Source organism: Miscanthus floridulus, chromosome 10 (assembly GCF_019320115.1).
Source record: "Miscanthus floridulus cultivar M001 chromosome 10, ASM1932011v1, whole genome shotgun sequence".
NCBI classification, from domain to species: domain Eukaryota; kingdom Viridiplantae; phylum Streptophyta; class Magnoliopsida; order Poales; family Poaceae; genus Miscanthus; species Miscanthus floridulus.
Window position 1 is genome coordinate 95336651 of NC_089589.1, and position 13936 is coordinate 95350586.

The window sequence follows — 13936 nt, forward strand, 5'->3', positions numbered from 1 at the left end:
TTTTCATGAAAAAAAATATATTTGGAGTGTTGTTGGCGGGATGTAACACTGTTTTTTTTTTTAATTTGCAGAACGACAAGATGGTGTTGTTGCTAACTTCACGAACATCAAGTGCATGGAAGATGATGTATCTGTAAGCTTGATAGAAACTTCAGTTCCCTTCTTTAGTGCTTGTCGATCCTTAGTTTTGGTAGAGGCTACATATAGTATGGTCTTAATAATTAAATAGGATGTTGAATGTTACATATTATTTTGTTAAATAGTCAACTATTCCAAATCAATCATGGTGCCCATTAACACTCAAGAAAGATAGGCTTCAGCACTTGGCAAGAACTTTTTAATTGTGAAAGGGGTTGCGTGCGTTTCACTTATCTTGGACTGCCCTTAAGCCTAATCAAAAGTAATTGATTTCATGTGGAAGAAGATTAACATACACATCATCCTTCCTCAATCAAGCTGGGAGGCTGGAATTGACAAACTTTGTTTTCTCAGCTTTCCCAACTTTCTGCAGGAACATTTTCATTGTTGTGGTTAACTGGTAATAATTTGGTCAGATTTCTCTCTTTAGAGAATGAAGCCGGATACTTTTTCCATTATCTAATTTTTTTCCTTCTACATTCCATAGTAATTGATCAAATTGATAAATTCAAAACACACTGTCTTCGAAGGGGGGTTGATATAAATGCAAGATAGAGACCAAAGGTAGCATGCATGGTCAGGGGTTTGCAAATCTAAAATTGAAGGTGGCTTGGATGTTCTGGATCTTAGAACCCAAAAGCAATTGAGGCTCAAACATCTTCACAAATTCTTCAATAAACAAGACATTCCATGGGTATCTCTCATTTGGGAATGTTACTACAATTCAGGAAGTTTATCGGGTCAATAAAAAATGGATCATTTCGATGGAGGGATGTCATTAAGCTGTTAGACAAATACAAAGGGATTATATTGCTATGGTAAATATCAACAACGGACAGTCCTATAGCCTCTGGCTTGACCGCTGGGCTATAGGTGTTCCAACGCACTCTTTCCCAAAGGTTTTCTCTTTCAAAAAGAAAAAAGAAAACAACTACCTTGGCAGAAGGAAAACTTTGTACCCATCTGCATAATCTTTTTCACATACCTCTTTCTCAGCAAGCTCATGATCACGATTTACAACTAGTAGAGTTGAGCGAATCACCAGATTCATGGTCATATATTTGGAATTCTAGAAATTTCTCAGTAGCCAAGGCATACATGTTACCTATGAATCTAAAACTTCAGAGAAGTTGAACAATGTTGCTTTTATTAATGTGAGTTCTTATTCACAAATGTTAACTGAATTCGGATTATTAACAATGCATGATTTTGCATACTGAAGGGGTCTATAAGCATAACTTTTTCATTTCTACTGCATCAGCAGGTAGCTTAAGACTCGCAAGTGTGCCCATTAGGTAGTTGCACCTCTTGTTATCTATATGTTTATATCAAATTGAGTTGATCATTCAGTCATGATCATTTGTGTTATCCTATATCTGACTAAAAGGTACAATGTTGTGTTTTCCTTGTCAAAAAATACCCTACACATTTGCCTGTTGGGCTTCATGTTTTCTTGTGATTGATTGTTCTTTAACGTTCATAGAATGTTGCATCCTCAACTTCTATTCTTTGATTTACAGTAATTTCAGTCACTTGCTTATGGTGATAATTTCTGTTACACAGGATGAAACAAGTGTTATAAGAACCTTGTGTAGGAAGTAGCTTAGAGAGTTGGGGCATTGTTGCCATTGTATACAAAGGGGTGATCTGGCATTGGCCACCTACTGGTTTTCACATGCACAGTAGAGCTAGCTGGTTTCACATGTTACGGTGTTCCTGCTAATAAGGAATTGTAGCTCCATCGCTTATTCATATTTGTCTACAATAACCATAGTAGGTATGTTGCTACCCTCTATTAGGAAGTTGCTTAATATATATCATTTATACTGATGGTTCTAAAAAATATTGTAATCGTGTTCATCTTATTTATGCTTGATTTGTTTTGTATTAACAAGCAACACAACAGTACATGATTTATATTTATATTTGATTATGGCTACATGCAAACATTAAATAATTTACAGACAATCAAATAGACAGTCCATTGTACCAGCTATCTATTCAATCGTACGTGTGTGAGGTAAACAGAACTTGCAGGCAACAAGTTGTTTGTGCCCTAAGCCTCGTTTCCTCTTAGTTTGTGCGTAGCACCTCGTCTTCACCATTCAACAAAGTACCTGTTTGTGCATGGCGCCTCATCTTCACAATTCATCAACAACACCAAAACACAAGAAGCATCATTTTAGAGACCGATGGTGAAGTGGTGAATGCTATTGAGGACCTAGCTTTTGACAGATCTCCTCTTGGTGTAATATCTAGAGTGATTAGAACCAAAATGCTATATGATTTCACATAAGATTCTTGTAACCCCAACCGTGTGTGAAACTCCGTGATTCTTGTAAAATTCCTAGTTTCCAGCCCTAACAATCGGAACGTGGACGTGGACATCTGCCAGCTATGCCGAAGTAACTAGTATTTTAAATAATCAGGATAAGACATTTAGCTATCTACGTCTCAAAACAAGCTATAGCTGGCTATAGCGGTAGTATATGCAAAAACTTAGCTAAATCTTTTTTAAACAGCTATAGCTAAAGATAGCGGAAGCTATAAGATTTAAAACCTTGAAACTAACTCGAATAACAACGGCCCCGTTCGTTTCGCTGAAAAAACAAGCTGAAACATTATTCCAACTGATTGGGTGTGAGAGAAAAAATACTGTTCCAGCTGAAAAAATAAGCTGAAAAGTACGGATTATAAGAGAAGCGAACGGGGCCCACATGTGCTCCGCCCACTGGCAATGTGGCCCCGACCAAACAGACAGAGAAATGCAGAGTCCTCTCCTCCTGACAGCGTGGCATCGGCTCCCATCGCAGGATCCCGATCTAACCGCCCACGTCCCCCTCGCCACGTCCCCCGCCGTGCCCAGCTTTAATTGCCTTCTCCGCCGCACGCCGCCGCCGTTGGGCTCTCGGTCTCGTTCGCCGCGTACGACTGTGCAGTCCGCAGCCAGCTAGCCAGCCAACGCAGTACTCGGGTGCGGGGTCGGGGTCCGCGATCGATGGCGGCGTTCGCGGCCGTGGTGCTGGCGGTGGGCGCGGGGCGGCGGTACGGGTGGGACGGCGCCTCCGCGGTGGCGGCGTTCCGCGAGGCCCGGGGCACGCTGGGGCCCTGGGCTGCGCCGGCCTACGTGGCCGCGCACGCGCTCACCCTCGCGCTCTGCCCGCCCTACGCCATCTTCTTCGAGGGCGGCGCCGCGCTCATCTTCGGCTTCCTGCCAGGCGTCGCGTGCGTCTTCTCCGCCAAGGTCCTCGGGGCCTCGCTCTCCTTCTGGATCGGCAGGTCGAGACCACGCGCCCCTCCTTGCTCTTCCCTGCTTCTCGTGTCCGGGCTCTGCATCCTTCTTGCTGCTACTTTTTGGGTGCGCATAGGAGGCGAGATCTTGGAACGCTCTAGCTTCCCTCGATCAAGATCTGGTAGAAAAAAAATTCCGCGCAGCTGCTTGTGCGTGGTACTGATTGAGGGGGGCAGGGCAAGAGTGGTAACAAGAAAAACAGATTTAGGATGTTCTAATAAACAAATAAAAGTCACAACTTTTTGCATTGGTTTGCCAGTTGGATTTGTCTTCTGTTGCCCATGGAATTTGGAATTTTGTAGTATTTTGTCCTTGTATTACTGTTGTTTAGTTGTGCAGCTTTTGGATCGTGTAGATAGGACTTCAAGGGAGTTAGTGAGATCTAGGTGTTACCTTCTTGCATTACTTGTTTTCTTTTTGCTGTTTCTAGTTGAGTGTGAAGTGTAGAAATTAGTTCTTGGCCATGTATAATTGTTCAGTTGTGCTGTATTTGCGTTACATAATTGTGACCTAATGCAGTGTGACAGGCTGGTCCTTGATATTAGGAGCAAGGTTCATTCTTTCACCAGCAATACTGACTAGTTCACACCAGTAAGTCGAACTTGACTCGAAAGAGCACGAAAATAGAGTGGATGTTATGACTGGGGGCAATAGCTTTGGTTAGAACTGGAAAACCTGCAAAAGAATGTTATTGTCACACTTTTATTGTGGTTGAGCACTAATGTTTATTAATGAATGAATTCTCATGTCGGACTATACCGGACTTCACTTTGTAGTCGCTCTGAGACAGCAAGTTCATTCCATCACACTTCATATCTTAATAAGGCGGTGTTTAGATTATTGGCCACTAACTAATTAACTTTCCTTTACAGTCTTGAAATCTTTAGTTGCAATCTATATATTGTTCAATCTTTTGATACATATACATGGCCCATCAGCTAAGTTATGTAGCACAATGAACAATATATTTGATTTTAGGTACCACACGTGAACTATTAGAATGGCTAATGTTTGTATAAATGTAGCAATAGATGATTTTAGATACATAATAATTGTCTTAGTTACTTATGCATTTACTCATACTAAGACTTTTGGTGATGGCTTAATACAAGTCTGCATTAACAGTGCAGTGTTGAAGTCATGTTAGATTTCATGTTCGGTACTTGTACAATGTCATGCGACCTCTTCAGCTTTACGTCCTTGGTCCTGGGTAGTTTTCCTGTTTTCGAGAAAAAAAGGTTGACCCATTTCATTAGCAATATCGCAATACAAAGTGCAATAGATCATTAAACTTGATGTATGAACTATGATGTTCATGCATAAATAAACGTAAAACAAATTTATATATGAAGTTGGCTGTATGCAAACAACTGCTGTAAACCTTTTAAGCTTACATACAAGATACGATGCCTTAGGTAATCATATGGGAATCATGTACTGTTGTACGCTAGATTCTGCCTTTGTTCACCTGTGTATCTCAACTGAAGGCTATTTTGCCATACAAGCTGGTTGACATGGTGGTCCGAAATTACCCAGTACATATATTTATTGCAAGGTTTTATGTTATTATTATTCACACAACAATTTTCCCTTCCTGTTTTGCTTGTATTCATACAATGGCTGCTGTTGGTCTGTATATTCTGTTCTAACATTCTTTCCTAATATAAATCTTTTCTGAATTTCCTCAGGGCAATTTTCAGATACTTCACTTCAGCAATGGAATGGCTACAGAGGAACAAGTACTTCCATGTTGTGGTTAAAGGGGTTGAGCGGGATGGCTGGAAATTTGTATTGCTTGCTAGATTCTCTCCTTTGCCTTCCTACATCATCAACTACGCTCTATCAGCCACGGATGTTGGATTTTTTAGAGATTTTCTTCTTCCCACAGTTATCGGCTGCTTACCAATGATACTACAGAATGTTTCCATTGTAAGCCTTGCCGGTGCAGCAGTGGCCTCGACCACAGGATCAAATAAGTCCCATATATACTCTTACCTGTTTCCAGCAATGGGCATTGTGTCCAGTGTTGTCATTTCATGGAGGATTAAGCAGTATTCCTCAGCCCTTGCTGTTCCTGAAGAGCTGCAAAGTTCACCTACTAATGGAAATGACAACGGTGATGCAAAGCTGGCGTCCACACCATCCAAAAACACCAGCTCTAGGAAAACTAGGAAGACAAGGTGACTGACAGTATCCCCCTGTATTTACTACATTGTGGTACCGAGTACCAAGCAGCTACAGCCGATGCTAGTCAAATCTTTGGATTTCCACATTGGTTTACCCTACAGTAAGCTATCTTGTCTGTTTCATGCCATGGTTTTTGGGGGGCATTTAACAGATGCTCAGTCAGTCATTGAGCTTCTATTCTTGTGGCAGATAGTATCATAAAATGAATATGATAGAAGCTCACATGTTGTACAAACAGAGTAATCTGGTGGTTTAGATTTGGATCGTCCTGAGTTCAAATGTATCCTGGTAACCACTATTGGTTTTCCCTCCCTAATTATATCAAACTTGACATGTGCACGATGAGGTCCAACCAGTTTATGTTCTTTGGTATAACAATTCAATTCAGAACTGTGTTTGCTTTTTGTGTGGTTGTACAGCTGTTGTGACGTCCTCTATAAGCAAGAGGTCCACTCTTTGCCCACAATCCAAAGCAAATAATGCAGTAAACTCCAAGAATCTTATACAGTATGCACAAGCTTTGGTTGCACTCCTTTCCCATCTCATTATTTAACCCATGTTCTGCTCCTTTGTTCTTGTCTCACAAAATTTCAAGAGATGAAGAGCTCTCACTTGTGCTCCTACATTCTTCTTCTAGGCATCTATGCTCCAAAAGCCCTAACAGATAATCCTCCTCTGCAGGATGTATGCCCCATGGCTCCCCAGGGTGAGCGGAAGCTGTTCATGAATGGTTTCCTCTGCAAGCATCCCAGCACCATCCTGGCCTCCGACTTCAAGACACTGCTGCTGAACCATGCCGGAGACCTGGACAACATAGTCCGGTCATCGGTGAACATGGTCACCACTACTGAGTTCCCAGGCCTGAACACCCTGGGCCTGTCGATGGCGCGCACTGACATCGCCCCCAATGGGGTAGTGCTCCCCCATTCTCACCCGAGGGCATCAGAGATGATGTTCGTACATGGTGGCAGTGTGGTGGTCGGCTTCTTGGATACGAAGGGCAGGCTGTTCCAGAAGAGTCTTGGCGAGGGGGAGGTGTTTGTCTTCCCCCGTGGCTTGGTTCACTACATCATGAACTATGGTTTTAGCCTTGCGACGACGTTTTCCGTGCTGAACTGTCAGAACCCAGGCGTGGTTGGCATTGTCCATGCAATGTTTGCGACAGATTCAGATGTAGTTGAGGGGCTGATGGCCAGAATGTTTAAGTTTGGAGAGATGGGAGTGAGTGACAACATTACTGCTGGTTTCCCATGGGCATTCTGATTAGGAACAACATAGTGGTTGTGATTGAAGATCACCGTCTAAATGCCCAGTAATGAATAATGTATGATTGCGGTGTATCTGATTAACTTCTGTAACTGATGTAAGTTTGTAGTCTGAACTACTTGTAGGACGAATCACAATCATCCCTTATCTCTCTCTCTCCAGGATTATTTATGTTATTGCAATCCCTGCAGTGCAGTCCTTTGCAATTCTGCTATATCTCACCCTATTGTTTTGCTTTCACAATCCTGTTTCACTTTGCAATCTTATGTCAATGGTGATTCCCTAGTCGCGTCACGCAACTGTAGCTTCAGCATCACCAAGTTTGAGTATTCCATGGACAGCAGAGCCTTCCTTTGTCTTTTGCTTTACTCAGTGGATCTCCACACCATTTGTTGTTTAGCATTATCTCCAGGCTCCAACTCCTTGAAGGTAAGATCTCTTTCTTTGAAGGTGAGATCTCTTTCTTTTCCGCGCCTTCTCTTTCACACTGGCCAATCCTGTCATATTCACACGCTGCTTTGCAAGGTGCTCTTGTAACCGATATTGTTAATGATAGATCCACACTGTGCGAAATTGCCGCCGGGAGTCTAACTGGATAACTTGTTAGGTGATCCATTTTGATTTGAATCCTTAAGTGTTATTGTCAGATGTTCCTTTCTGTTGGTCTATCGCAGTACAAGTGTGCTGTTGATAATGACCCATTGTAGAAGAAGTTGTGGAGCTATGCGCTTGCTTTTGGATTTAGCAGACTCGGTTACCCCATCGTTTTTTTAGAGATTAGATTTTCCATCATGTTACAAATTTTGAGAGATTTTGAAACGTCAATTCTTCTTCAGCGACATTTTTCCTCATTGATGGCGATGATTCATCAAAATGGCTTTTCTTCTTCTTACAAGGAAACAGTTTAGGAATATTGATTGGTATAAGGTATTTTTTTTAACATTTAACAAAACTTGATGATAGGACTGGGATCATTAAATAATTTTTGAGTTTATCCTGTGATGATTTGATATGATCAGACTAACCAAGAATTTTTTTTTTCAATTTTTCAATAGAGGATAAGGCAAGTCAAGATTTCAAGCGCTTACCATGGTGGGTGAGAAGCATTTATGGGCTTGACTGAAATTCAGAGCCAAAGAACACGAGTTTGTTTGAAACTGTCTATGTATACAAACCAAGATTGTTACTGTCAGTTTGTATGTCACTTGAACACGGTTGATATGACTAAACTTACCCTTGGACCTTGGTCTCTGTCGTGGGCTCGTGGCTATTATTATTTGGTCAATAAACAATTCATGGAAGTGACAACAAGAAACAATTGATCACCCAAGTGTATCATGCACAGTCAACCTGTATAATTTTGTTTAACCCCAAAAAAAAACTACATAACTTGGTTTCAGGTTGAGATGGCTACATGACACTTCTAAATTCTTTCCATGCGATGTTCTGGATTTGTTCGCACAAATTAAGATGTAAAGCCCCTACTGAAAGAGTCTCCAAGCTCGCTATTGAACAAATAATTTTAGTCTTGTTAAACTAGCTCATGGTCCTTAAAAGTCGCACGAGGAAGATTTAGTTAGATGCCTTTCCAAAATTGAAGTATCATCAGACAAAGAAAAAGCTTTCATGTCTCGTGTCAGAATTTGGTTCCTGACGGGGTCATGCTGTCAGAACGGGAACTGGTTCAGATAGGGAAAAAAAACTGTGAAAAGAGAGACCGGAAGTCTGGAACCACATGGGGAAAAAGAAAGAATACCTCATTTTGTTATTCAAGAATGTGTATGACTTACACCATTGCACAAGCATTTTTTTTCTTTGCTATATGTAGTGCTCTTGCTTTGGACTATCTATACAATGGGATAAAGCACTAGAAGACACATGCTAATAAATAAACAAACAGCTGATAACGACAAAAAACGAAAAACAAAGGTGACTACTCCTACCCTAGTTGCTCTGTGGACCAGGGCGTATGCAATCATGCTCATGACCCTCTAGAACCCTAACATGTTAGCACTACTACTCATTGGCTGAGGCCGTTCATGGTTGTTGCCCACCAGAGATGGTGCTCCAACATGGGATCGGAGGTATGTGGCCTGGAGCACCTCAGCTGATGGCAGCCACAAAATGCGTGCACTTTCTTTCGTGCATTGCATTGGATGGCTCAACTTTTCATGACCTTTGCCAGATCAGATATTTTGATGCTTCTGATCTGATTAATTAGGCCATCAAACTCTGTATCATGCTGGCTAATCAAACTACCTAGTCTAAGTGAGAGAGAGAGAGAGAGAGGATCTGTACAATGGCATTTGGATTATTAATTCTTCTACTAGAGCAAATGAACAAAAAACTGTTGGGATTTTGACGACCCAACTGGTCCGTCACAATCAAAAGCAATACCTACTTTGGTGTCTACTCCCTGCCCTCTACACCCATCATTATATACGCTACAGCATCTGATTGCGGTATGTACCGAACTCTTTGTCATGCGAAAACTTTTGGATCGACGCTATATATAAATTAGAAGTTCTCCTTGTGGAACTCGAACTTGGTGTTGGTTTTCCGCGAGAAATCCTGCGCGAGCTCACGCAGCTCCTTCGTCAGCACCGGGGCACCACAGTAGAACACTCCTGCAATATCAAAGATCGATCAAAGATGTCAGTGTTGATTCAGAAATTGAGGAAGTCATGCGTTGCTGTATGCAGTAACTAGGATGATGATATATTGGCCGTGTTGTTGTTTTATCCTTTTATTATCCCTTTTCAGGTAAAGATGGAGCTGCTAATAAGCATTCCTGCTGATTTGACTCAGTTAGGCAAGTGATGAGCATGCAGCACCTCTCGGCAATACTATATATGTTAAAGAAATCTGGTGCCTATCTGACCCAACTTTGTAGTATTGAACTTTGAACTTTATAGATACCCATGCTTCATAATTTCTCTCTTTCCAAGCGACTATATATATGCTCACCATTTTTTTTTTTTTGTGTTTGCAATAATTATCAGCGTGTAACAATGATTGGTTAGCCCCTAATGTATAACCTAATTGCAGTTGCCAATGCAATGCAAACTCTTGTTTATATAATCATCTCATCGTCTACTTATTGGTTGTGCCTATCAGCAAGCAACAGTGATCGGTCGCTTATTGGCCCCTCTGATCATCTAGGCTGTCAGGGTCCTATTCACTCTCAAGTCTCAACCATGGCTTGAGTTCAAATTGAACACGCACAGCAAGCACCACAAGCAGCCCCGGTGCTGGTGGTCATGCATAATGACTGTCCCTGTCAGCTAGGTCCTGCGGCAAAGGTTAGGCCAGCCACATTGCACTACTCCACGCTCATCACACCTACTATCCACTAGCATGCATCAAGTTCGGTAGAGCGCCTCTTTCACCGCGGTCCATCGGGTGAGAGAAGCGTGGCGGCATATAGACGACCATGCACACTTTTGACTACTACTACATTTAACCTTTCTACGACGTCTCGGTAGGGTAGTAAGTAGAAATGACGAATTGACGATGGAGATGAACAGTAAATAATCTTGCAGCAACTAACAAACTTACCGACGCGCTGGTTTTGGTGGTTGAGGGCGATGCGCTTGTAGACGTTGCGCCAGTTGGGCCTGGCGAAGTGGGTCTTGACGCGGGTCCCCGACACGACGTCGACGCCGTGCTTGGCGTGGTTGAGCGACTGGAGCATGGCGATGAGCGCGGACCGGGCGTCGCCCTCCTCGTACACGCTGGTGCAGTAGTTGTGGAGCTCGATCACGCCCTTCTTGTCGGTCTCGGCCACCTCGTCCATGACGCCGCGGAACCACTCGAAGGAGCCCTGCTCACGGGTCACCCAGTAGAAGTAGGCACGCCGCGTGCGGAAGGACGCCATGGAGGACACCGAGGTGTCGGCGCCGGAGCCCGAGCCGGACTCCAGGTCGCCGTCCAGCTGCTTCATGTTGTTGATGATGTCCTTGATGATGGAGATCATGGGCGTGGCGCCGATGCCCAGCCCGACGAGAAGCACGATGTCGTACTGCTTGTAGTCCTGCGCCGGCGCGCCGTACGGGCCGTCGATGAGCACCTTGGGGAAGCTGCAGAGCAATGGTAGCTTTGATTAATCCTAACGGTCAATCCAATGCACAAGCAATCCATGGTGCAGTTGGCATGTACATTGTAGTGAGAAAATAAACATCCTAGGTACTCTATTAGAAAGTCAAAAATCAGTTTGTCGGAGATCGAGGCGGCGAAGTCAACCGTGTTGGATTATCAAATCGGAGAACCTAACCCACACTCACAAGCCACAAATTCTTCTCCGTGTTTCACAGGCACAGATGGGAGGCGTGCAGAGAATGTCCTTTGTCCCAAAGATTTTTATATCAATGAAAAAAACTAAAGAATATTCGGAGTGGAATATATATGTTGGGCAACGTAGCTATAGACAGGCACTTTGGCAGTGTGAAACGAACGTACAAGGCTAGCTGGTGTGTGCACCGCAGAAAACGAAACGTTCCTTGGAGACCGTGATGCAATGGATGATGTCCTGCTGACCGAGTAAAAGGTTCTTGGAAGGGAGGTCAGAAAAGGTGGCGCCACCGACTGGAGCCAGCCGAGCCGATGCAAACCAACCAGACCATGCCCACAGGCCACAGCCGAGCAGCAGTTGGCACCCGGACGGCCAGTGACGACGCGGCCACTGCCACCAACCCCGACCCGGCTTCAGACGACTCGTCAACATCTTCTGCTCCCTCCCACTCCCACTCCCACTCCCACTCCCACCCTACGCCAACGCCACCGTTGTCCGTTGGTTCGCCTAGCTCCCGCGGTTGCCCCACGTTTTTGTCATGGAGACGCCAGAGGAAACTCAAAATTTCGTCTCACCTGGGGTTGGCCATGGCGCTGCCGTCGCGGTCGTACTCGGCGCGGAGCAGCCCGCTCTTGCCCTCCGTCGGCGGCCGGCACACCTGCATGCACATCCATCGCCACGCACTCAAGTTAGCTGCTGCTTCAGCAATCACCACACGTACGGACATCGATAGCCACCACCAGGTGCTCGATCCCTTTGCGAATTGATGATGATGACATGACATGGCGCGCGCGTATGTACATGTACGACGTACGTACCCTCGAGAAGACGTTCTTGAGCTCGCGGGTCCAGTCGCCCAGCGTCCTGATGTGCACGCTCACGTAGTCGTCCTGTGGGGCCGACGTGATGGAGAACGGGTGCCTGCAACCAACGCAACGCATCCGTCCATCGCAATTAACCCACAAATCATCTGTGCTTTGCTTTCTACTTCAATCACTAAACCAAGCATAGCCATAGGTGGAAGAAAACAACGCAACGCTGGCTGCCTGCTTACGTACCACTGGAACGGCGAGACGGCGGCGCAGTTGACGAAGATGTACTGCCCGCTCTTGTACCGGAAGCCCTGGGGCTTGGAGAAGTGGAGCGACAGCACGTTCCCGGGGTACACGGCCACCTTCAGTATCCTCACGGGCCTGACGCTGGACCGGAGCGCCCGCGTCAGCCGCTCGCACGCGTACAGCACCATGGGCACCGCCAGGTACATCCACGTCGACTTCTTGTACCACGTGTGCGTCAGGTACAGGTAGTGGCCGTGCACGATGAGCAGCGCGTACACCACCACGAAGCAGTGGTGCGAGTACCAGAACGCGTTGAACCCCGTCAGCCTCCTCAACGCCCCCGGCAGCGCGATCGTCCCTCTCCTAAACCACGGCGTCGCCAACGTGAACGCCACCGCCATGAGCACCAGCATCACCAGCCCCGTCCACCCCTCGGTGCCCCTCACGAACCACCAGTAGTTCGGCGGGCGGGGGACGCCGAAGTACTGCCCCAGCGGCGCGTACTCGGCGTCGGTGGCGTGGAGCAGGCGCGGGAAGTCGCAGGTCAGGTGGGAGACGATGTGGAGCGCGGCGCCGACGGTGATGCCCACGGCGACCACCTTGTGGAAGTTGAGGCTGTCGTCGAAGGGGACGACGCGGCCCACGGCGGTGCGGTTGCGGATCCAGGTGATGGTGTTCCGGCAGACGGGGAGCAGGATGAGCGCCATGTTGAACTTGAGCGTCTCGGCGCCGCCCTTGGCGACGCACACGCAGTAGCCCATCACGTGGAACACGTAGCGGCGGCGGTACTGGATGAACTTCCAGGCGAAGAGGCCGGAGCAGATGGAGAGCCATAGGAGGAGTACCCACACGCGCCGCCAGTTGTCCTCCAGGAAGTACTGCGCGCGGCGGTACCAGCGGCGGAGCGGGTTGGGCTCGAGGGTGGGGCGCAGGCTCTGGCTCAGCATCTGGCTCAGGTTCCGGCTGTTGGTGGTGCCGATGCGCACGGATTGGGAGGGCGCCTGGAGGAGCAGCATCTCCAGGTTGTAGAGCTCGATGTAGCCCAGGTTGCCTGGGTCTAGCTCCTCCATGATGAGGCGGGCGTACTCCTCGGCTTGCTCCGTGATCTTTGATAGCTTGTTCGCCGACGCGCTCAGCGTGATGATCTGCAAGACGAAGCATTTGGTTTGGTTTGCAGAAAGACAAAGACCGACAGGCTGTGTGTGTGCATTGCTGTTGTTGGAGCGACGCCGACGGCTAAACTGAGTGGAGAAAGGCTGTTGACAAAGTTACCTCTTTGACCTCCGCCTCGGCGATCCTGCCGTCCGCGTCCTTGTCCACCCTGCAGGGGTAACCGAAGGAAGGTAAGGTTGGGTTACTCGATCGCGGCACCAGCAGTGAGATGAGCGTTTGACGGTCCGTAATTAAGGGAGGGGTTACGACTGTTTGTAGCAGCAACTTAACGTACATGTCGAAGAAGGTCTGCAGGCGGCCGTCGAAGCTGGTGTCGGAGATTTGGTCCCAGAACTCGAGCAGCTCCGCCTTGCTGATGCTGTCGCCGGAGATGTTGCGGCGCCGAGTCAGCGCGTCGAACAGCTCGCCGGCGAACTCCGGCTCCTTCATCCCTGTTGTTCATCCATGTGTGTGTGGTTAATTAATACAACAAGACAAAGCTTGGCAGGTGCAAGCAAAGCAACACGCCAAAACGCTCGAAAGAACAAGCAA

The 13936-nt window shown here is 46.2% G+C and overlaps 3 protein-coding genes across 5 annotated transcripts in view; 2 read left to right on the forward strand and 1 right to left on the reverse strand.

The window, feature by feature from the left end:
* The first annotated feature begins 2954 nt into the window (after positions 1 to 2954).
* Positions 2955 to 6431, forward strand: LOC136485148 (uncharacterized). Of its 3 annotated transcripts, none has more exons than XM_066482087.1 (3): positions 2955 to 3417; positions 5119 to 5610; positions 6299 to 6431. In XM_066482087.1, exons 1-3 carry the CDS (start codon positions 3137 to 3139, stop codon positions 6342 to 6344), a joined length of 819 nt encoding a protein of 272 aa, XP_066338184.1. In that variant the 5' UTR covers positions 2955 to 3136; the 3' UTR covers positions 6345 to 6431. The 3 variants fall into 3 exon arrangements, with proteins under 3 accessions (XP_066338184.1, XP_066338187.1, XP_066338185.1); XM_066482090.1 differs by lacking the exon at positions 6299 to 6431 and adding an exon at positions 5807 to 5854 and having other exon boundaries at positions 2956 to 3417; XM_066482088.1 differs by lacking the exon at positions 6299 to 6431 and having other exon boundaries at positions 2968 to 3417; positions 5119 to 5614.
* Positions 6202 to 7035, forward strand: LOC136486879 (germin-like protein 11-1). Its single transcript, XM_066483941.1, has one exon. The coding sequence runs from the start codon at positions 6215 to 6217 to the stop codon at positions 6878 to 6880; it is 666 nt and encodes a 221-aa protein (XP_066340038.1). The 5' UTR covers positions 6202 to 6214; the 3' UTR covers positions 6881 to 7035.
* A 1579-nt stretch (positions 7036 to 8614) lies between these two features.
* LOC136486880 (respiratory burst oxidase homolog protein B-like) overlaps positions 8615 to 13936 on the reverse strand; it is a 6254-nt gene continuing 932 nt past the window's right edge. The window contains exons 2-8 of the mRNA XM_066483942.1: positions 13680 to 13836; positions 13505 to 13553; positions 12233 to 13377; positions 11993 to 12095; positions 11750 to 11832; positions 10442 to 10962; positions 8615 to 9510 (exon numbers count right to left, since the gene is read on the reverse strand). Coding sequence (XP_066340039.1) covers positions 9401 to 9510; positions 10442 to 10962; positions 11750 to 11832; positions 11993 to 12095; positions 12233 to 13377; positions 13505 to 13553; positions 13680 to 13836 — 2168 coding nt within the window. The 3' untranslated portion in view covers positions 8615 to 9400. The remainder of the gene's footprint in view (positions 9511 to 10441; positions 10963 to 11749; positions 11833 to 11992; positions 12096 to 12232; positions 13378 to 13504; positions 13554 to 13679; positions 13837 to 13936) is intronic.